We start from the raw sequence: 19,621 nt of genomic DNA on the forward strand, positions 1-19,621 counted from the left end.
CGGGGCTCGGCCCCTGCCGCTCCCGGCTGCTCCCGGCGGAGCTCGGCCCGCCCCCGGGGCCGCCCCTGCGGCGCCATCGCCCCGTTGGGGCGGGAAAGGGGAACCGGGCCTGCGGGGCGGCGGGGCCGCCGGGGATGCGAGGGTCGGGGCCGCGGCAGCGTTTGTTGGAGTCGGCGGGGGAAGCGGGGAGGGCCCGGCGGGGCCCGGTGCGGCCTCCCCCTGCCCGCGCCGTCGGCACCGGGGCTCTCGGGGCTCGAGCGGCGCCGGCCGGGCCGTGGGGTCCCTGCACGGCTCCAGCGGCCCCGCACGCTGACCCAGAGCACGGCCGCGCTCATGGCCAGCAGCGCCAGCAGCTGCAGCCCGGCCAGCGCTGGGAAGGAGCGGAAAGAGCCGCGGGTCCCCTGAGGAGCGTCCGGAGAGAGCGTCGGGGCTGCAGACGCGGGGGAAGGATGGATGGAGCCCCAGACGGGCCCCGTGTTCCTGTCGCGCTCAGGGTGGAACCTCCTCCCGCAGTGTGTTTCCAGGCCTCCAACATTGGTGTTACTGTTGCCGTGGGGCGAAAACGTGCTAGGACACAGCAGGCAGAGGTGGCAGGGCTGAGGCTGCTGGGGCTGAGGGCTCCTCTCCCCATGAGGAAGCTCAGCTGGGCCATGGTGGAGCCTGCACGGCCCCTGTCACCCCATGTCCCTCCCCCAGGCACAGTGCAGCATGTCCCCACACAGGTGTGTGCATCAGCTGTGTCTGCCATGGGCATCCCGGGTAGTGCTGGTAGCTGAAGGAACGAGCAGACACACAGACAGACAGACAGACAGGTAGACACGGCCCTGCAGGATACCCAGCCTTTAGTGCAAAATTGTCTTCGGTTTGCAGCTGCAGCTCACCAGCCAGCCACTCCCTGCAGCCCAAACCCTTCCCTGCGCAGCGCAGGGGCTGCCAGGAGGGGCCGAGGCTCCCCAGGGCCAGCAGTGCCCGGAGCCGAGCAGCTCCCGGCACGGGGCGGCCGTGAGGGGAGGCGCGGCCCCGGCAGGGCGGGGGCCGGGGGGGCACGAGGGCGTCGCTGGGGCTCGGAGGGGCTCGGGCCGGGGGGGCAGCCCCGTGTGCTGGTGCTGCTGGATGCCCCCGAGAGCTGCGGCATCTCCTGCTCTCGGCTCCCGCCCCGGCTCCTCAGCCGCGCTGCCCCACTGCAGCCAGCGCTGCCGGCCCTCGGTGCAGGACACACCCGGGCTGGACCCGGGCGGCACAAGGGCTGAGCTGGCACCGCGACCATCCTCACAGCAGCGCTGCCGTCAAACGAGGACATTCCCAAACGAGGACATTCCCAAACGAGGACATTCCCGTTCACACCCCCAGACGAAGGTGCAAGTGTCCTCTTGGGACAGACGCTCCACGGTCACCGTGAACGCCACGGTGTTCGCGGTTGTCTCGGATGGAGAACCGGCCCTTCTGCACCTCGGGCTCCGATCCCGCACTGTCGATGGTGTCAGCGGTACAACAGAAAGCGTTGCCGCCTTCTCCACGGTTTCGCCTTTTTTTCCCGGCCCGGCGGGTCCGAGCAGGCGATGGAGAAGGGACCCGGCCCGGGCTCGGCCGGTGCCGCTCCCGGCTGCTCTCGGCGGAGCTCGGCCGCCCCCGGGGCCGCCCCTGCGGCGCCATGGCCCCGTTGGGGCGGAGAAGGGGAACCGGGACTGCGGGGCAGCGGGGCCGCCGAGCAGCCGAGGCAGGGATAGGAGCGGGGTCAGGAAGGCTTGATTGAAGCGGGCGGGGGAAGCGGGGCGGGCCCGGCGGGGCCCCGGTGCCGCTGTCGCTGCCAGTCCGGGGGTCGAGCGGCGCCGGCCGGGCCGTGGGGTCCCTGCGGGGCTTCAGCGGCCCCGCACGCTGACCCAGAGCACGGCCGCAATCATGGCCAGCAGCGCCAGCAGCTGCAGCCCGGCCAGCGCTGGGAAATAGCGGAAAGAGCCGCGGGTCCCCTGCGGGGCGTCCGGGCCCCGTGTTCCTGTCACGCTCGGGGTGAAACCTCCTCCCGCAGTCTGTGCCCAGTCCCGCGACGTGGGGGTCACTGCTGCTGTGGGGGGAACGTGCAGAGTCTGACACAAGAACGCGATCGCCTTCACAGCAGCAATCTCATCAAGCAGCTCCATTCCCATTCACACCCCGCACCTGAAGGTGCCCTTGTCCTCCTCGGCCAGACCCTCCACTGTCACTGTGAGCCAGCGGTGTGTGCTTGGTCCGGCTGGAGGGGCGGGGTGGCACATGGGAAGGAGGGAGGGATGCAGGGAGTGCCAGATGGGCACCGCCTCCCTCTCCGTCTTCCCCTCTCGGAGTGGCACCTCCACCCTTGGTCTGGCCCCAGTGCCACAAACCGGTTGTCGCTGTTGCCGTGGGGGATACGTGCAGGGACTGACCTGGGAGCACGATCACCTTCACATCAGCGCTATCATCCCGCAAAAATGTTCCCCTTCGCACCCCACAGCGGAAGGTGCCCGCGTCCTCCATGGACAGACCATCCACGGTCACCGTGAATGCCCGATGTGTGCGGTTGTCCCGGATGGAGAACCGACCCCGCACCACCTCGGGCTGCGACTCCGAGGTGATGACGATGTCCTCAGCACAGGTATAAACTATCCCTATACCTGGCGTGCACCAGAACTTCGGGTACTCCTCCCAGCCCGGCTGGTAGGTGCAGGTGACCGACAGGGAATCCCCCAGGAGCCCCCGCACGGTTCCGGGCCCGGTCAGTGCCCCGCAGCCTGTGGAGACACACGGAGCCGCGGCAGTGCAGCCGCCGCAGCGGCACCTCCCGCCCGACGGCGCGGGCCCGGCAGGCGGGGCTCGGGCGCGGCCTTACCTGGCAGCAGCGCCCAGGCGAGCAGAGGCAGGAGCTGCATGGCCGCTGCGGGTCCCGGGGCTCGGCCCCTGCCGCTCCCGGCTGCTCTCGGCGGAGCTCGGCCCGCCCCCGGGGCCGCCCCTGCGGCGCCATCGCCCCGTTGGGGCGGGGAAGGGGAACCGGGACTGCGGGGCGGCGGGGCCGCCGGGGATGCGAGGGTCGGGGCCGCGGGAGCGTTTGTTGGAGCGGGCGGGGGAAGCGGGGAGGGCCCGGCGGGGCCCGGTGCGGCCTCCCCCTGCCCGCGCCGTCGGCACCGGGGCTCTCGGGGCTCGAGCGGCGCCGGCCGGGCCGTGGGGTCCCTGCACGGCTCCAGCGGCCCCGCACGCTGACCCAGAGCACGGCCGCAATCATGGCCAGCAGCGCCAGCAGCTGCAGCCCGGCCAGCGCTGGGAAGGAGCGGAAAAAGCCGCGGGTCCCATGCGGGGCATCCGGAGAGAGCGTCGGGGCTGCAGACGCGGGGGAAGGATGGATGGAGCGGGTTCCAGACGGGCCCCGTGTTCCTGTCACGGTCGGGGTGGAACCTCCTCCCGCAGTGTGATCCCGGGCCCCATACATGGGGGTCACTGTTGCCGTCGGGGGAAAACGTGCAAGGACCCACTGGGGTTATGAAAACCTCCACATCAGCGCTCTCGTGGAAAGGGATAAATCCCTTTGGCATCCCCCAGCGGAGCGAGCCCGCATCCTCCTTGGCCAGAGCTCCGCAGTGCCCCGGAATGCCCGGCGCTGTTCGGGATGGAGAAGCCGCCCTGCCGCACCTCGGGCTGCACTTTCGCGGTGCTGCCGGTGCCCGTGGCACAGGGAACAGCAGGTCCGTGTGCTCGCTTTGCTCCGCAATTTCGGCACCGTCTCCCGGCCAGGCTGGGGCGTGCAGGGACCGGCAGGGTTTCCCTCAGGAGTCCCCGCACGGTGCCGGCCCTGTCGCTGCCCCGGAGCCTGTGCAGACCCACGGCAGCGCTGCCGCTGCCCGGACACCTCCCGCTTCCCCTGCTGGGCGCAGCGTGGGGCTCCAGCCCCGGCGGGCGCTCAGCCCGGCCCGGCAGCAGCGCCGAGGCCAGCGCCAGCAGCAGCCACATGGACACGTCCGGGCAGCCCTGCTTCAACTATTCATTGTGTCCCTGGGGCTTTGCTTCCTCTTTGGCCTCTGGTACCGCCTCCGCTGCTGTGGAGATCCAGCAAGACCATGGCGTTTCTATTTCCTAGAGTTTCAGCTTCTGCTGGTCACTGAGATTGCTTGCTGTGCACTGTCCCCTGTGCCATGCCCCGGGGTCTCTGCTTTCTTCCTCCAGCCTGGCCCCCATGTCGGGATACAGCCTGCCTCTCAGAGCCACACTGCCCAGCCCCTCTGGCCAGGCAGGGCACCCAGGGGCAGAGGTCGCCGTCGCGGTCCGTCCTAGTGGATGGGTGACACGATGACTTTTGGTGCAAGAATATCCAGCAAGGCACAGGGGATTTGCAGTTACAAATCAACAAATTGCAGTTTTATTGAAGTAACCACAACTGATATGCGTTGGTGAGGAGATCTGGGGAAGAAAAGGATAAGATAAGGGAAGTGGGAGGAAAGCAGGACGGGGCGGGTATAGCTACCAAGATATGGCGCTGCTTTCGTCCTTCGGGGTCCAGCCGTCGAAGCTCACTGGGGCACATCCAGGGAGATCTCAAAGGCACGGCTGAATTGCACCCCTAATTATACTCTCTTTCGTTGGGCGGAAGGGGAGCCGAAACAAAGGTCTCCTAGGAGGGGAAAGAACAGAAAAAAGGGGCAGTACACAGAGTCGTTGTTTTCATGGCCCAATGCTCGCAGGTGCGTTTATTCTGGGCAGACTTTCCCCCCTTCGTGCACACCTCCCCCGAGCTGGGTGGGTATTGAAGTGAGGGGAGAACGACCATCCTGTGATGCATCGGACTCGGTTTATTGATCGATCAGTCAGCTTAAATAATAGTGTTAATGAACTTCATGCATATTCCAAAATCCAGGTTCATGATAGGCTAACAGAGAAAACTCTAACCACACCTTTTGTTTTACTACACCGTTGATTGTTTACACAAAAAAGAACCAGTGTTCTCACTGTGATATGAACGGTTCCCAAAACTTCCACATCTGTTCTCAGGGTGCCATCTTTTCCCAGAGAGAGTGTTATACTTGTTATGGGAAGACTGCCTGAGAACTTTATTGTTTATACAATGATGCCTGAGAGAGTCTAATTGTTTATAGAAGTCAGGCTGGGAACTGCTTCACAACTACCTTTTACTTTTCTCTCAATTGCATGGCCTCATGGCCTTTTTCTTTAAGCCATGCCTGAACTAAACTCCTGACAGGTGGGGGGGTGTTCAGTCCCAGTCTCTGGAATAAGGTGCGAGGGGGTCTTCTTGCATGGGGATTTCTTGTCTTGGTTCCTTGATGAAGAGGCTCACATCTCTGTTTGTCTGTCATGGTGGTTGAAGGCAGGCAAGAGGGGTCTTCTCTTGGAGGGGTGGAACCACCCCAGAGCTCACACCAGCCAGGCCAGGAGGTAGGATGAAAGTCCAGATCCATTGTTCAGAAAGGGCAGCATGCCCCCTTCGAGTTCAGCATGGCATGTTCTGCAAACAACACCTGTGAACACACAGAGCTAACAGGCATATGACTTTCCCTCCCCACTACATCAACAGATTTTAACTTTTCGGTGGTCTTCATGACAATTGTGAGGCAAAAATGAAAGATATTTTGGACAGACTCTCACAGTAGCTCAGCACAGCACAGGGACCACCTGAAGGCCAGACAGTCCCCCAGGCTGGGCAGTGTTCCTGCAGGGCCACCCTGTCCTTCCCAGGGCAATGAAATGGGTAACCCCAGGGCCTTATCACAGTGCAGCTGGACAGGAGCACCCACTTCTCCTGCCAGCACAGCCCCTCTGTGCCTCAGGAGCCCCATGCCCTGATCAGGTCCCTCCAGGCCTCCCCCTGTGTCCCCAATCCCTGCAGCTGCTGAGTGGAGGCAGAGTTGTGGAAGGACAGCCTTGCCTGGCTATTGCTAAGCTGGAGATGGACATTTGGTGCACCGGGCAGAGGTGGCAGGGCTGAGGCTGCTGGGGCTGAGGGCTCCTCTCCCCGTGAGGAAGCTCAGCTGGGCCATGGTGGAGCCTGCACGGCCCCTGTCACCCCATGTCCCTCCCCCAGGCACAATGCAGCATGTCCCCACACAGGTGTGTGCATCAGCTTTGGCTGCCATGGGCATCCCGGGCAGTGCTGGCAGCTGAAGGAATGAGCAGACACACAGACAGACTGACAGAAGCAGACACGGCCCTGCAGGATACCCAGCCTTTATTGCAAAATTGTCTTCGGTTTGCAGCTGCAGCTCACCAGCCAGCCACTCCCTGCAGCCCAAACCCTTCCCTGCGCAGCGCAGGGGCTGCCAGGAGGGGCCGAGGCTCCCCAGGGCCAGCAGTGCCCGGAGCCGAGCAGCTCCCGGCACGGGGCGGCCGTGAGGGGAGGCGCGGCCCCGGCAGGGCGGGGGCCGGGGGGGCAGGAGGGCGTCGCTGGGGCTCGGAGGGGTTCGGGCCGGGGGGGCAGCCCCGTGTGCTGGTGCTGCTGGATGCCCCCGAGAGCTGCGGCATCTCCTGCTCTCGGCTCCCGCCCCGGCTCCTCACCCGCGCTGCCCCACTGCAGCCAGCGCTGCCGGCCCTCGGTGCAGGACACACCCGGGCTGGACCCGGGCTGCACAAGGGCTGAGCTGGCACCGCGACCATCCTCACAGCAGCGCTGCCGTCAAACGAGGACATGCCCAAACGAGGACATTCCCGTTCACACCCCCAGACGAAGGTGCAAGTGTCCTCTTGGGACAGACGCTCCACGGTCACCGTGAACGCCACGGTGTTCGCGGTTGTCCCGGATGGAGAACCGGCCCTTCTGCACCTCGGGCACGGAGCCCGCACTGTCGATGGTGTCAGCGCTACAACAGAAAGCGTTGCCGCCTTCTCCACGGTTTCGCCTTTTTTTCCCGGCCCGGCGGGTCCGAGCAGGCGATGGAGAGGGACCCGGCCCGGGCTCGGCCGGTGCCGCTCCCGGCTGCTCTCGGCGGAGCTCGGCCGCCCCCGGGGCCGCCCCTGCGGCGCCATCGCCCCGTTGGGGCGGAGAAGGGGAACCGGGACTGCGGGGCAGCGGGGCCGCCGAGCAGCCGAGGCAGGGATAGGAGCGGGGTCAGGAAGGCTTGATTGAAGCGGGCGGGGGAAGCGGGGCGGGCCCGGCGGGGCCCCGGTGCCGCGGCCGCTGCCAGTCCGGGGCTCGAGCGGCGCCGGCCGGGCCGTGGGGTCCCTGCGGGGCTTCAGCGGCCCCGCACGCTGACCCAGAGCACGGCCGCAATCATGGCCAGCAGCGCCAGCAGCTGCAGCCCGGCCAGCGCTGGGAAATAGCGGAAAGAGCCGCGGGTCCCCTGCGGGGCGTCCGGGCCCCGTGTTCCTGTCACGCTCGGGGTGAAACCTCCTCCCGCAGTCTGTGCCCAGTCCCGCGACGTGGGGGTCACTGCTGCTGTGGGGGGAACGTGCAGAGTCTGACACACGAACGCGATCCCCTACACAGCGGCAATCTCATCAAGCAGCTCCATTCCCGTTCATCCCCCGCACCTGAAGGTGCCCTTGTCCTCCTCGGCCAGACCTTCCACATGCACTATGAACCACAGGTTTGTGTGCTATGTCTGGCTGGAGGGGCGGGGGGGGCAGATGGGAAGGAGGGAGGGATGCAGGGAGTGCCACATGGGCACCGCCTCCCTCTCCATCTTCCCCTCTCGGAGTGACACCTCCACCCTTGTTCTGGCCCCAGCGCCCCAAACCGGTTGTCGCCGTTTCCGTGGGAGATACGTGCAGGGACTGACCTGGGAGCACGATCACCTTCACACCAGCACTCACATCACGCAAAACCATTTCCGTTCGCACCCCACAGCGGAAGGTGCCCGCGTCCTCCTTGGACAGACCATCCACGGTCACCGTGAATGCCCGGTGTTTGCGGTTGTCCCGGATGGAGAAGCGGCCCTGCAGCACCTCGGGCTGCGACTCCGAGGTGATGACGAGGTCCTTTTCACAGGTAACACCAATAAGTCTACTTGGTATGCACCAGAATTTCGGCAACTCCTCCCAGCCCGGCCGGTACGTGCAGGTGACCGACAGGGAACCGCCCAGGAACCCCCGCACGGTTCCGGGCCCGGTCAGTGCCCCGCAGCCTGTGGAGACACACGGAGCCGCGGCAGTGCAGCCGCCGCAGCGGCACCTCCCGCCCGACGGCGCGGGCCCGGCAGGCGGGGCTCGGGCGCGGCCTTACCTGGCAGCAGCGCCCAGGCGAGCAGAGGCAGGAGCTGCATGGCCGCTGCGGGTCCCGGGGCTCGGCCCCTGCCGCTCCCGGCTGCTCCCGGCGGAGCTCGGCCCGCCCCCGGGGCCGCCCCTGCGGCGCCATCGCCCCGTTGGGGCGGGGAAGGGGAACCGGGCCTGCGGGGCGGCGGGGCCGCCGGGGATGCGAGGGTCGGGGCCGCGGGAGCGTTTGTTGGAGCGGGCGGGGGAAGCGGGGAGGGCCCGGCGGGGCCCGGTGCGGCCTCCCCCTGCCCGCGCCGTCGGCACCGGGGCTCTCGGGGCTCGAGCGGCGCCGGCCGGGCCGTGGGGTCCCTGCACGGCTCCAGCGGCCCCGCACGCTGACCCAGAGCACGGCCGCAATCATGGCCAGCAGCGCCAGCAGCTGCAGCCCGGCCAGCGCTGGGAAGGAGCGGAAAGAGCCGCGGGTCCCCTGAGGAGCGTCCGGAGAGAGCGTCGGGGCTGCAGATGCGGGGGAAGGATGGATGGAGCGGGTTCCAGACGGGCCCCGTGTTCCTGTCACGGTCGGGGTGGAACCTCCTCCCGCAGTGTGGTCCCGGGCCCCGACGTGGTGGTCATTGTTGCCGTGGGGTGAAAACGAGCAAGGCGCCAGCAGGCAGAGGTGGCAGGGCTGAGGCTGCTGGGGCTGAGGGCGCCTCTCCCCGTGAGGAAGCTCAGCTGGGCCATGGTGGAGCCTGCACGGCCCCTGTCACCCCATGTCCCTCCCCCAGGCACAATGCAGCATGTCCCCACACAGCTGTGTGCATCAGCTGTGGCTGCCATGGGCATCCCGGGTAGTGCTGGCAGCTGAAGGAAGGAGCAGACAGAAAGACAAGCAGACAGACAGACAAGCAGACAGGTAGACACGGCCCTGCAGGATACCCAGCCTTTATTGCAAAATTGTCTTCGGTTTGCAGCTGCAGCTCACCAGCCAGCCACTCCCTGCAGCCCAAACCCTTCCCTGCGCAGCGCAGGGGCTGCCAGGAGGGGCCGAGGCTCCCCAGGGCCAGCAGTGCCCGGAGCCGAGCAGCTCCCGGCACGGGGCGGCCGCGAGGGGAGGCGCGGCCCCGGCAGGGCGGGGGCCGGGGGGGCAGGAGGGCGTCGCTGGGGCTCGGAGGGGCTCGGGCCGGGGGCGCAGCCCCGTGTGCTGGTGCTGCTGGATGCCCCCGAGAGCTGCGGCATCTCCTGCTCTCGGCTCCCGCCCCGGCCCCTCACCCACGCTGCCCCTCCAATCACAGCCAGTGCCACGGGCACCTTGATGCTGAGCAGAAGCAGCAAGTGGATGACACTGGGCTGGGACCTGTGTAGGAAAAAGGGGGTTTGCTAGAGCTTTATTAGGCTCTGGGGAATGAGGATGGGGACTGGGGCACTCGGGTGCCTGCCAGCTGCCCTGCTTGTCCCCAGGATGCTCCTTGGGAACTCAAAGCTGGATGATACATGCATGGGAAAGGAACGTTTTGCCCAGGGGATGCTTTTTTGGGGATCCCAAACCCTGACTCACAGCACTGGAGGCTCCCCACAGCCCCTGGGACACAGAGGATCGGTGGTCAATGGGCTCAGGTTGCTCTTCTCAGTTGTGTTTGAAGCAGCTGCTAGAGAAAACAGAGTCAGAACAAAGGAGATCCCCCACACCCTCTGCCCAGCACCGTGCACAGGAGCCTCTGTCCCTGAGACTTCAGCAATGCAGGTGCAGGGGGTGGGTATGGAGGTATCCGGGCAGTGCCCTGAGCGCTGCAGAGGAGGAGGAGGAGCAAGGGGGGAGTTTCATGGCAGCTTTGCTTCCAGCCCTGTTTTACCTGCAGACACCCTCACCTCGGTGCTGTGCCCTCGGCTGGTCCCCACTCTCTTCACCCCGCAGGAGTACCGGCCTGCATCCCCGGCTGTGACACGGCTCAGGGTCACCGTGAATGAATTGGCTGTGTGGTTGTCCCTGATGGACACCCTGTCCCGTGTCACCGTCACCTCTGAGCCGTCGGTTTGGATCACGGAGGTCACGAGGGAGCTTTTGCGGCTCCAGTACTTGAAGCTGAGCTTGTAGCGTGGATTGTAGCTGCAGGACAGGGCCAGTGAGCTGCCCTGCTCTACTGTCACCTGCCTGGGGCCTGTCACTGCCCAGCCACCTGCAGGGGACAGAGAGAGGAGATGTAAACCCACTATGGCAATGCCTGGGAGCCGTGGAGGGTCTGAGCCCCGGGGCTGCAGCCCGAGGGAGGCTGTGCCTGTGCACCCACTGTGAGCAGTGCTGAGCTGAGATGTCACCAGTCATTAATAAAACAGCCCCTATTACCGCCCCTGAGTGGGCGCAGCTGGTGAGAGAGAGACGGTGAATCTTGTATCTTGATCAGAAGGCTTGATTTATTAAGATATTATATATAATACATTATTACTATACTAATAGAATATAGAGAAAGGTTTGCAGAGCAGCTAGGCCAGGCTAAGAAAAGATAGAAAGAATCTATAACAAAGTTGTGGCCAAGGACTCAGTCCCCTAGCTTGCACTGGTGATTGGCCCTTAATTATAAACATAGGAAATGAGCCAATCAAGGTGTCCCTGTTGCATTCCCCAGCAGCTGATAATAATTGTTTACCTTGTCTTCTGAAGCCTCTGGCCTCCAGAAGACGCAGAAATCCGAAAGAAAGGATTTCTGTGGAGAAATGTCTGCGACAAGCCCCCATCAAGGGTGTGTGTTAGTGAGAGAATGAAAAGCCTTATTCCCAGGGTTCACATGGTAGGGAACAAGAAAATCTCAGAGATCACACCCTGCAACTACCAGAGGAAAGCTTTGGGATCAGCCAGTCTTTTGCCATGAGCACAGTGAGCCTCCTGGTCTGCCTCAGCCCCAGCCTCTCCACAGCTCTGCCAGAACCCCTGACACAGATTTACTGACCTGTGCTTGTGGCTCTCATGAGGAAAAGGGTCCAAACCAAGAAAATCCTCATTTTCCAGCTTCTTGCTCCTGAGGTGGAATTTTCCCGGTGGTTTTTCACAAAAAACCCTTCAGGATGAAGCCAGGCCCACTCACACATGGATGTCCTAACAGTTTTCCAAGCTGTGCTCTCCTGCCACTTCTTTGGGCAGTGATTACCCACAGACCCTGGATGTCTTCTTTTCAAGACAGCCACTTCCTCCCCTTTACCCACCACTCATGACTCACCCTGGGGTGTTCCATGACAGAGACTCTGCTTTTTCTCTGAAATAGTCACTGAGTTCCCAGGAAAATGCCAAAATGCAGCAGGTTCCTCCATGGTGATGCCCATCCCAGCAGGGACCAAAAACCCTTTCCCTGCACAGAGCCCACAGGATTTTGGGGAGTTTTGAGAGGGCCTGGGCAGAGCAGGATGCAGGGGCTGGGGCAGAGTGCAGGTCAAGCCCTGCTGATGGGCTGGTGGGGATGCTGGGTTTCTCCCCCAGCTCTGATGGACTGGGAGGATGGGCAGCCATCCAACCCCCTGCACTGCTGCTCTCTGGCTCTGCAGTGGGCTGCCAGCTTGAGCTGGGCTGGTTTTTTTTTTTTTTTTTTTGTTTTCTTAGCCAAAAGAGTCTTCTTTTCCTCCCCAAATCACCTTTTTTTTTTTGGCACAGCTGTGGGATTTTGAGTGACAACGCTGTTTTTCTCCAGAATTAAATTGAAAGTTTCAGAAACCCAAATACACAAAGCAAAGCTACTTCCCTGGCTTTCTGCCAATATGCCCTTTGGAAAGAGCAGAAAGCACAAACCTCAGAATCTCCTTCCCTCTCAATGCCTTGCCATGGCAAGAGGAAGCTCTGGGTGTCCCTTTGGGGCACCAATTAACTCCTTCCTTCCCAGCTGGCTGGTTGTGAGCCAAAACACTGCAAGCAACACCAAGATCTGAATTCAAAAAGCGCCTGGAGATGGCAAATCTGCTTTGTGCTGAAGCACTTCCCACTCCAGCCACCTCATCTTCCTTGGGGATGCATCCCTGCCACTCCTGGAAAATCACAGAGCATCCTTCCCACCCTTCCCTTGGAGTGAGAGGAGGACTGGGAGAAGTGGCTCGGAGGTGGAGACTCTGGATGGAATGGGACAGGGAAGGTCCTACCAAGGTATTTGCTGCATGAGGATTTGGGGGCAGCTCAGTTACTTGAAAGCAGACGAAGCACTTCTTCCAAGAGCCACTTTGGTTGAGTTGCTGGGGAATTTCTCAGGCCACATCCGTGCTGTGTCATTACTATCACATCACCATCAGATGGGACGTGTCATTTCCCTATTTTCCAGGTTTGGGTCCTGGGCAGGATGAGCAGCTGCCCAGTCCAGTGCAGGGGCTGGGACCCCCAGAACAGAGTGAGGCCACTTTCTGCCCATCATGGCAGTCCCCAGGACTGTGTCATACCCCAGAGAGCTCCTGACTGCGGCAGTGGAAGATCTCCTTCCATGCCCTGAGGACACAGCAGTCATTTACAGCAGCCCAACATCAGCACTGCGACTCCCACATGGGGTTTTGTTCTGACACTTCTCCTCTCACCTGCTGTGTGAAGGGGTCCTGGCTGAGTGGGACTCTGTCAATGAGGGGTTTGCAAAGGGGATGGCTCCAGCTCAGAGCCTCAGCCCCAAACAAACAGCAGCGTGTGAACCTCCTCCAGGAGCGGAAGGTCAGGATGACAGCGGGCGGGAATGAGGAACCCCAGAGTGCTGACACAGAAATCTGTCACAGGAGGATCTGCCCAGCTAAAGTCAGTGTCAGTTGGAAGGGGAAACCAGAAAGGGAGTAGAGCAGTTCAGGGACGAATCTGTACAACAGAGTGTGGTGAGGAATCACTCTGTCCAAAGTGGGGAGAGCCCTGCAGAGCCCCCCTGACGCCCTCCAGCCATGGCACGGGTGCTGAGGTGCTCCAGAGGCGCGGGGGAATGGATGAACAGGGCAGGGCACGGCACTCTGCTCTGAACCAGCATCTCTGGGGGGCTGCGGCAGGATCCTGCCAGCCAAGACCTCTCTCCTTAGGCAGAGAGAGGCCCGGGAAGCACAAGGCAAGGCTGCTGTGCGAGAGAAGGAGCATTGCAGGAATGCTGCTCAGGAGCCCGCTAACGCCCCCTGACAGGCGCACATCCCTTTGCTGTTTGCTGTGCGCTGACGCGGGGCCGCAGCGAGAACCTTGGTGTGGCTCGGAGGCTGCAGCACGAGCAAAGTGTGCCAGAGCCCTGGCAGCGCCATCGCCGGGCACTGTGGGCACAGGGCTGGGGTGAGCTGGCATCTGCAGCCCCTGCAGCCCCATCGAGATGCACTGTGGGCACAGGGGGTGGGATGAGCTGGCACCTGCAGCCCTGCAGCCCTGCCTGCCCCATTGAGATGCGCTGTGGGCACAGCACAGGGGCTGAGGAGAGCTGGCACCTGCAGTGTGCAGCCCCTGCAGCCCCATCAAGATGTGCTGTGGGCACAGGGGATGGGGTGAGCTGGCACCTGCAGCCCTGCCTGCCCCATTGAGATGCACTGTGGGCACAGGGCTGAGGAGAGCTGGCACCTGCAGTGTGCAGCCCCTGCAGCCCCATCAAGATGTGCTGTGGGCACAGGGGATGGGGTGAGCTGGCACCTGCAGCCCTGCCTGCCCCATTGAGATGCACTGTGGGCACAGGGCTGAGGAGAGCTGGCACCTGCAGTGTGCAGCCCCTGCCTGCCCCATTGAGATGTGCTGTGGGCACAGGGGATGGGGTGAGCTGGGACCTGCAGGGTGCAGCCCCATTGAGATGCACTGTGGGCACAGGGCTGAGGAGAGCTGGCACCTGCAGCCCTGCCAGCCCTGCCTGCCCCTGGGCAGCGCTCCCAGCCCTGCCCTGCAGCTCCCAACACTGCCCACACCACCCGACGCTGCTTTCGCTCTGGTTCTGCAGGATTTTGAATCTGGGTTTACTCTCTGGTGCTGGTCCTAAGAAAAAGCCTCAAGGCCTTTCTGGGACAGGCAGTAATTGAATCAATCAGAGCGTGCATCTCCTTGGTTCAGGGCCCTGCAAGAACAGATCTTCCCCAGTTCTCATCTCGCTGTATCACCCACACCACAGCCGAGCCTTTCCAGAGCCCTGTCTTCCCCGGACTTCAATGATATTTCCAATCCCTGATTCTGTTATTTAAGCTAGGTCCTTTGAAAAATAATCAGGTCGTTTCAGTCTGCTCTTCACGGGCAGATTTAGCAAGTTTGGGGAAATTGTCCTTAGGAGAAAAGGCTGAGTATAATACTGTAGCTCCTTAGTGCTGGCTGACTTAGCAGGCACTGTCTGATCTCTCTTCCCGCTGCCATCTCAGATACCCAAGATGAGTCTGGATCATTCCCAGATCCCCCGACTCAGCAAAGCCAGTAAAGGTGGCAAAGCATACTCACTGAATTTGTGGTGCTGGAGGATTTGCTCTGGGCTCCACCTGAGGCTGAACTTAGCCAGAAAGGGCCAAGGCAGGGGTTATTTCATGCAAAGAAATTGAGAATGCATACTCAGTGGGTTCAGAGGATGAAATTCTGATTTCTGCCTAGCTCGTGGGGAAGGAATGACTTCAGCAAGGCTCCAGCTTCCCCCAGATGTGTTGTACAGGCAATCCAGGGAGATACGACAGCAGTTAATAGGGTTGGGCAGCAGAGAACAAGCAGGAGCAGGCCAGGAGGACAGTGAAGCAGAAACTCCTGAGCTGGATTTAAGTGTTCCACTGTTAGAGCTGTACTTCTCAAGGCAAACACACAAGTAATTAAGCTACCAGAGATACAGTCTGTGAGCAGACACTCTAAACAATGGATCTAAATTGCAGGTTTATTTGGAATCACTGCAATTTACAGGTCATTTCCTCTGATTTCATTGCTCTGCGTTGATTCCAGCTGGTCAGCACTTGCTTGGGGCTGTAAACTGCTCACTGGCTGCCAGAAACCTCTGCCTGGTCTGGGGGAGGCTGGTAGAGCAAGTGGCTTGCTCTGGGTGCAGGGGAAATGCATTCCGCAGTGTGTGAAGGGAGGCAGTGATGCAGCTGTTGGGCTGCTGGGCTCTGATAAAGCTGCTGTTATCACTTATCTACGATGGGTCAGCTCCTCCAGCACGACAGAGTGGCATGAAGCCCTTGGAGCAGGGCCAGGGCACGCTGGTGCCTGTGTTTTGCCAGCAATCTGTGTTGTCTCATTAGGCTGCATTATTGGAAAAAAAAGGCTCCCAATATTCCCAGTTAGATTGTGCCTGGGCCGGTCTGACCCTCGCTGCTGGGCCAAAGGCAGCAACTGCGGTGTGTCACCCCAGAGATACCTTGGCTTGCTGGTGGTTGCAGCTGGGCACTGAACAAGTCCAGGCTTGTCAGGAACCCCGTTTACCTCAGGAGGAATAGCTTCAGGCGATGGTGAAGAGAAAAAGGAGAGGATTCTGCTGGAGGGTTTAATGTCCAGAGGTTTATTCCATGGTTACAGAGGTCTGAACGTGAGCAACTGCTCCAACAGAATCCCGGCCGCATGGTCTGATCACCTTTTAAGCTCAGGGACAGGGGGAGGGGAGGTACAGGTGAGCCACCAACCAGGTGAGAGGGGCAGGGTCTCAGGGGAAGATGACACCCAGTCAGGCCAATGACCCCTGGGCATAGGGGCATCCTTTGAACTTGACCAACCACAGATGCCTTGCTGGAATGTTCAGCCTGATTGACAGGACTCACTCAGCATGGGGGCAAGGGGGAAGGGAGAGAGGCACAGGCACACCTGGGGGAATGACCTGGAAGGCCAAAATGGGACATTACAGCACACCACAACACTGAATTACCTTTGGAGACATCATGACAGTCAGGAGAATTGTCTCCTGCCGAGCGAGGTTAAACCTGCAGGGCCGAGGGTGCCTCTGGTGCAGCAGAAGTGCCTGCAGAGGGAATGGACACCTCGGCCCCTGGGGCTCTTCAGTCCCTCCCTAAATGAGCCTTGCTTGGTCTCATCCTTGGGCAGGTTATTACAGCTCCAGAGCTCAGCCCCCAAGGGCACTGGGTGCCAGAGGCCAGCTCGCTCAGACCAAGGCCACGGGACAGCCCCTGGCAAGCAGGGAATATTCAGCTCTCAGTGATTAGGCAGCTCTTGTGATTTCAGCTTTGCTTGCTAGGTAGCTTTTCCCTTGGCCTAAGGCTCCAGCAGACAGTAGAGAGAGGAGGAGGAGAAGACGCTGGCTGTTCCACGAGTATGGCTTTATTGCAGGGGTTCGTGAAGGGTCTCAGCTCTTCTTCTTCCCAGTTAGTAGGGGTACAGTATGCTACTTTTATACCCTTGGCCTGGTTCCAATCCTGACCAATGGCAAAGGTGTTAGAGGGACCATTGTCGCAGACATTTTTTCACAGAAATCCTTTCTTTGGGATCTGTGCATCTTCTGGGAAGCAAGGGCCCCAGAAGAAGAATGAAAACAATGATTATCAGCTGCTGTGAGATGCAATAGGATGCACCTGTGATTGGTTCATGTTCCATGTGTTTATAATTGGGGGCCAATCACAGGAGCAAGCTGGGGACAGAGTCCCTGGACACAGAACTTTGTTGTAGATTCTTTCTATTCTATTCCTAGCTTAGCAGCTCTGCAACTTCTCTCCTTATTCCTATTAGTATAGTAATAATGTATTATATATCATATATCAATAAACCCAGCCTTCTGATCAAGAAACAAGATTCTCATCCTTCTCTCACCATGGAGACCTCCTGAGGTGGCTGTAATAGACCATGAGTGACCAACAGTGGGGTTAACAAGTTATTGCCTTACATGGCTATGGGGATAGGGTATAGGGCGGATGTCCCTGGAGTCAGGAAGCTTCTTTGCTGTTGTGTCAGCATTCAGATCCTCCATGGACCCTGGCTAAAGTTGATGGTTTCACTACACCTCCCTGCTCTCCTTTGTCATTCAGGGTAGTTCACAAATGCTGCTTGAGCTAAAAAGTCAGAGAATGCTCTCCGAGCCCCAGAGCTTCTCCTGCAGCAGGGACCTGCCAGAAATTGCAATCCAGGGAGAAGCAGACCTGGAGCCTCAGACCTAGTGAGATGTTGGGGGTATTGCATAACTTGTGAGGGTTCCTCAGGGTGAGAGAGAAGGACAAGAATCTTGCTTCATGATCAGAAGGCTGGATTTATTAATATATGATATATAATACATTATGACTATGCTAATAGGAATAGAGAGAAAAGTTCAGAAGCTTGCTAAGCTAAGAATAGAATAGGAATCTAAAAACAAGAGAGCTCTCTGAGAATCTGTCCCCAAGCTTGGTCCTGTGATTGGCCCTTAATTGTAAACATGGAACATGAGCCAATCACAGGTTCACCTATTGCATTTCACATCAGCAGATAACCATTGTTTACATTTTTCTTCTGGGGCCTCAGCTTCCCAGAAAGGACAAATCCTAAAAGAAAGGACTTTTATGAAAAGATGTCTGTGACATTGGGGGCTCACCCTTCTCTTCACCCCCACCTTCAGGAGAGGTGTGTCTGAGCACCTGCCCAGTCTGGGTGTCCAGGGCAGAGCTGTGCAGCCCCTGCAGCACATCTGGGTCTCTGTGGGGCCCAGCACACAGCTCGGGCCAGGCAGGAGAAGGCTGAGCATGACTCAGGATGGTGGCATGAAATCTCCATCCTCAATGGCCATGGCAGCACCGGGACATCTGCAGGAAGGATTATGCAGACATCAGTGGGAGTTTGGGAGTTTTGACAAGTTCTTGGTGTGTTTAAGGGTTGCCCTGGCTTTGTTGAGGATCCCCTGAGGTTTGCTGCTTTCTTCTTCTTGGCCCTGCCTGTGTGGGGTGTGTGCATTATGTTGAAGCACTTGTTTATTTTCTGATCCAGACACCAGGGCTCGTGATATCATTTGTTTTTGCACTGTTGATTGTGTTCCAGTGCATGAGGCCGTGGTCTGGCTGCAGGATGGTCTGGGTTGGGTTGGGCTGGGCTTTTTGGCCTCAGGCAAGCCTGAACCCCACTGTCCCGACTGGTTTTTAATTTTTTTTCTCGCTATTGTTTCTGAGTCCAATCATCTGACCAAGCAGAACCATCTCTGCAGTCAGAAGAAATAATGGGTAAATATAATTAGCAATGTCAGGCCCAGGCAGTGGAACAGCAATCAGATGGGTGCAGATGGCTCTTGGAAGCCTGGTCTGTTCCTCTGGCTTGAGGCCATCTGCTGCTCTTGAAGGAGGGCATTGGAGACTGAGTCAAGTCTCTCTTAAATAAACTTCTGAGTAAAGATTAATTTATTTCCAGTGCAATGAACAACATCAGATTGCTCTAAAGGGAGACCTAAAGAAAAGGATCTCAACAAGATACTGACTGTCACCTTCAGGTTTAGGCACAGCTTCATCCTGTCTCTAATAACAATTTATTTTTACTTTAAGCAGGGTCTTAACTGGGCTCTGTAAATGCAGTGGAATCCCAAAGTGGACCTGTTGGGATAAACCAGGCACAGCACCAGTGTGGTAAAAAAACTAAAATGGCCTGGCTAGCATGGGCTGCTGCCCCTCCTGGAGTGACACACCAGTGACCACGCAGCTCCGTGCTTCATCCTGCCCTGAGCATCATCCTGCCCTGAGCATCATCCTGCCCTGAGCTTCATCCTGCCCTGAGCATCATCCTGCCCTGTGCTTCATCTTCATCCTGCCCTGAGCTTCATCCTGCCCTGAGCATCATCCTGTACTTCAACCTGCCCTGTGCTTCATCCTGTGCTCCATCCTGCCCTGAGCATCATCCTGCCCTGAGCATCATCCTGCCCTGAGCATCATCCTGTGCTTCATCCTGCCCTGAGCATCACCCTGCCCTGTGCTTCATCCTGCCCTGAGCTTCATCTTCATCCTGCCCTGAGCATCATCCTGCCCTGAGCATCATCCTGCCCTGAGCCTCACCCTGCCCTGAGCATCACCCTGCCCTGTGCTTCATCCTGCCCTGAGCATCAACCTGCCCTGAGCATCATCCTGTGCTTCATCCTGCCCTGTGCTTCATCCTGCCCTGAGCTCCATCCTGACCTGTGCTTCATCTTCATCCTGCCCTGAGCATCATCCTGCCCTGAGCATCATCCTGCCCTGAGCATCATCCTGCTCTGTGCTTCATCCTGCCCTGAGCTTCATCCTGCCCTGAGCTTCATCCTGCCCTGAGCTTCATCCTGCCCTGAGCATCATCCTGCCCTGTGCTCCATCCTGCCCTGAGGTTCATGCTGCCCTGACCATCATCCTGCCCTGTGCTTCATCTTCATCCTGCCCTGAACTTCATCCTGCTCCGTGCTTCATCCTGTTCCATGCTTCATCCTGCCCTGTGCTCCATCCTGCCCTGTGCTCCATCCTGCCCTGTGCTCCATCCTGTGCTTCATCCTGCCCTGAACTTCATCCTGCCCTGAGCATCATCCTGCTCTGAGCATCATCCTGCCCTGTGCTTCATCCTGTGCTTCATCCTGCCCTGAGCATCACCCTGGCCTGAACTTCATCCTGCCCTGTGCTTCATCCTGCCCTGAGCTTC

General features: G+C 59.9%; 3 protein-coding genes across 3 annotated transcripts; all 3 read right to left on the reverse strand.

The window, feature by feature from the left end:
* Positions 1-1,859: 1,859 nt before the first annotated feature.
* Positions 1,860-2,885, reverse strand: LOC134428865 (CMRF-35-like molecule 4). The gene is made up of 3 exons (XM_063175883.1): positions 2,846-2,885; positions 2,403-2,747; positions 1,860-2,062 (listed from the first exon to the last, which is right to left on the reverse strand). The coding sequence occupies exons 1-3, from the start codon at positions 2,883-2,885 to the stop codon at positions 1,860-1,862; spliced, it is 588 nt and encodes a 195-aa protein (XP_063031953.1).
* Positions 2,886-7,184: 4,299 nt separating this feature from the next.
* Positions 7,185-8,883, reverse strand: LOC134428989 (CMRF35-like molecule 2). The gene is made up of 4 exons (XM_063176090.1): positions 8,734-8,883; positions 8,338-8,629; positions 7,731-8,075; positions 7,185-7,387 (listed from the first exon to the last, which is right to left on the reverse strand). The coding sequence occupies exons 1-4, from the start codon at positions 8,881-8,883 to the stop codon at positions 7,185-7,187; spliced, it is 990 nt and encodes a 329-aa protein (XP_063032160.1).
* A 237-nt stretch (positions 8,884-9,120) lies between these two features.
* LOC134428990 (protein CD300H-like) lies at positions 9,121-11,136 on the reverse strand. The gene is made up of 4 exons (XM_063176091.1): positions 11,106-11,136; positions 9,993-10,319; positions 9,698-9,788; positions 9,121-9,496 (listed from the first exon to the last, which is right to left on the reverse strand). The coding sequence occupies exons 1-4, from the start codon at positions 11,134-11,136 to the stop codon at positions 9,121-9,123; spliced, it is 825 nt and encodes a 274-aa protein (XP_063032161.1).
* Between the last annotated feature and the right edge of the window lie 8,485 nt (positions 11,137-19,621).

This window comes from Melospiza melodia, chromosome 24 (genome assembly GCF_035770615.1).
Source record: "Melospiza melodia melodia isolate bMelMel2 chromosome 24, bMelMel2.pri, whole genome shotgun sequence".
Taxonomy (NCBI): domain Eukaryota; kingdom Metazoa; phylum Chordata; class Aves; order Passeriformes; family Passerellidae; genus Melospiza; species Melospiza melodia.

Excerpts from the sequence above, each read along its gene's own strand:
- LOC134428865 (XM_063175883.1), bottom strand. The coding sequence starts at position 2,885 with ATGCAGCTCCTGCCTCTGCTCGCCTGGGCGCTGCTGCCAG. Across the intron at positions 2,748-2,845 it reads CGCCTGGGCGCTGCTGCCAG|GCTGCGGGGCACTGACCGGG; the intron begins GTAAGGCCGCGC and ends GTGTCTCCACAG. Across the intron at positions 2,063-2,402 it reads GAAGGTGATCGTGCTCCCAG|CAGCAGTGACCCCCACGTCG; the intron begins GTCAGTCCCTGC and ends TTCCCCCCACAG.
- LOC134428989 (XM_063176090.1), bottom strand. The coding sequence starts at position 8,883 with ATGGCCCAGCTGAGCTTCCTCACGGGGAGAGGCGCCCTCAGCCCCAGC. Across the intron at positions 8,630-8,733 it reads GGACCACACTGCGGGAGGAG|GGGACCCGCGGCTCTTTCCG; the intron begins GTTCCACCCCGA and ends GACGCTCCTCAG. Across the intron at positions 7,388-7,730 it reads GAAGGTGATCGTGCTCCCAG|CAGCAGTGACCCCCACGTCG; the intron begins GTCAGTCCCTGC and ends TTCCCCCCACAG.
- LOC134428990 (XM_063176091.1), bottom strand. The coding sequence starts at position 11,136 with ATGAGGATTTTCTTGGTTTGGACCCTTTTCC. Across the intron at positions 9,789-9,992 it reads CGAGGTGAGGGTGTCTGCAG|CAGCTGCTTCAAACACAACT; the intron begins GTAAAACAGGGC and ends TGTTTTCTCTAG. Across the intron at positions 9,497-9,697 it reads TGTGGGGAGCCTCCAGTGCT|GTCCCAGCCCAGTGTCATCC; the intron begins GTGAGTCAGGGT and ends TTTCCTACACAG.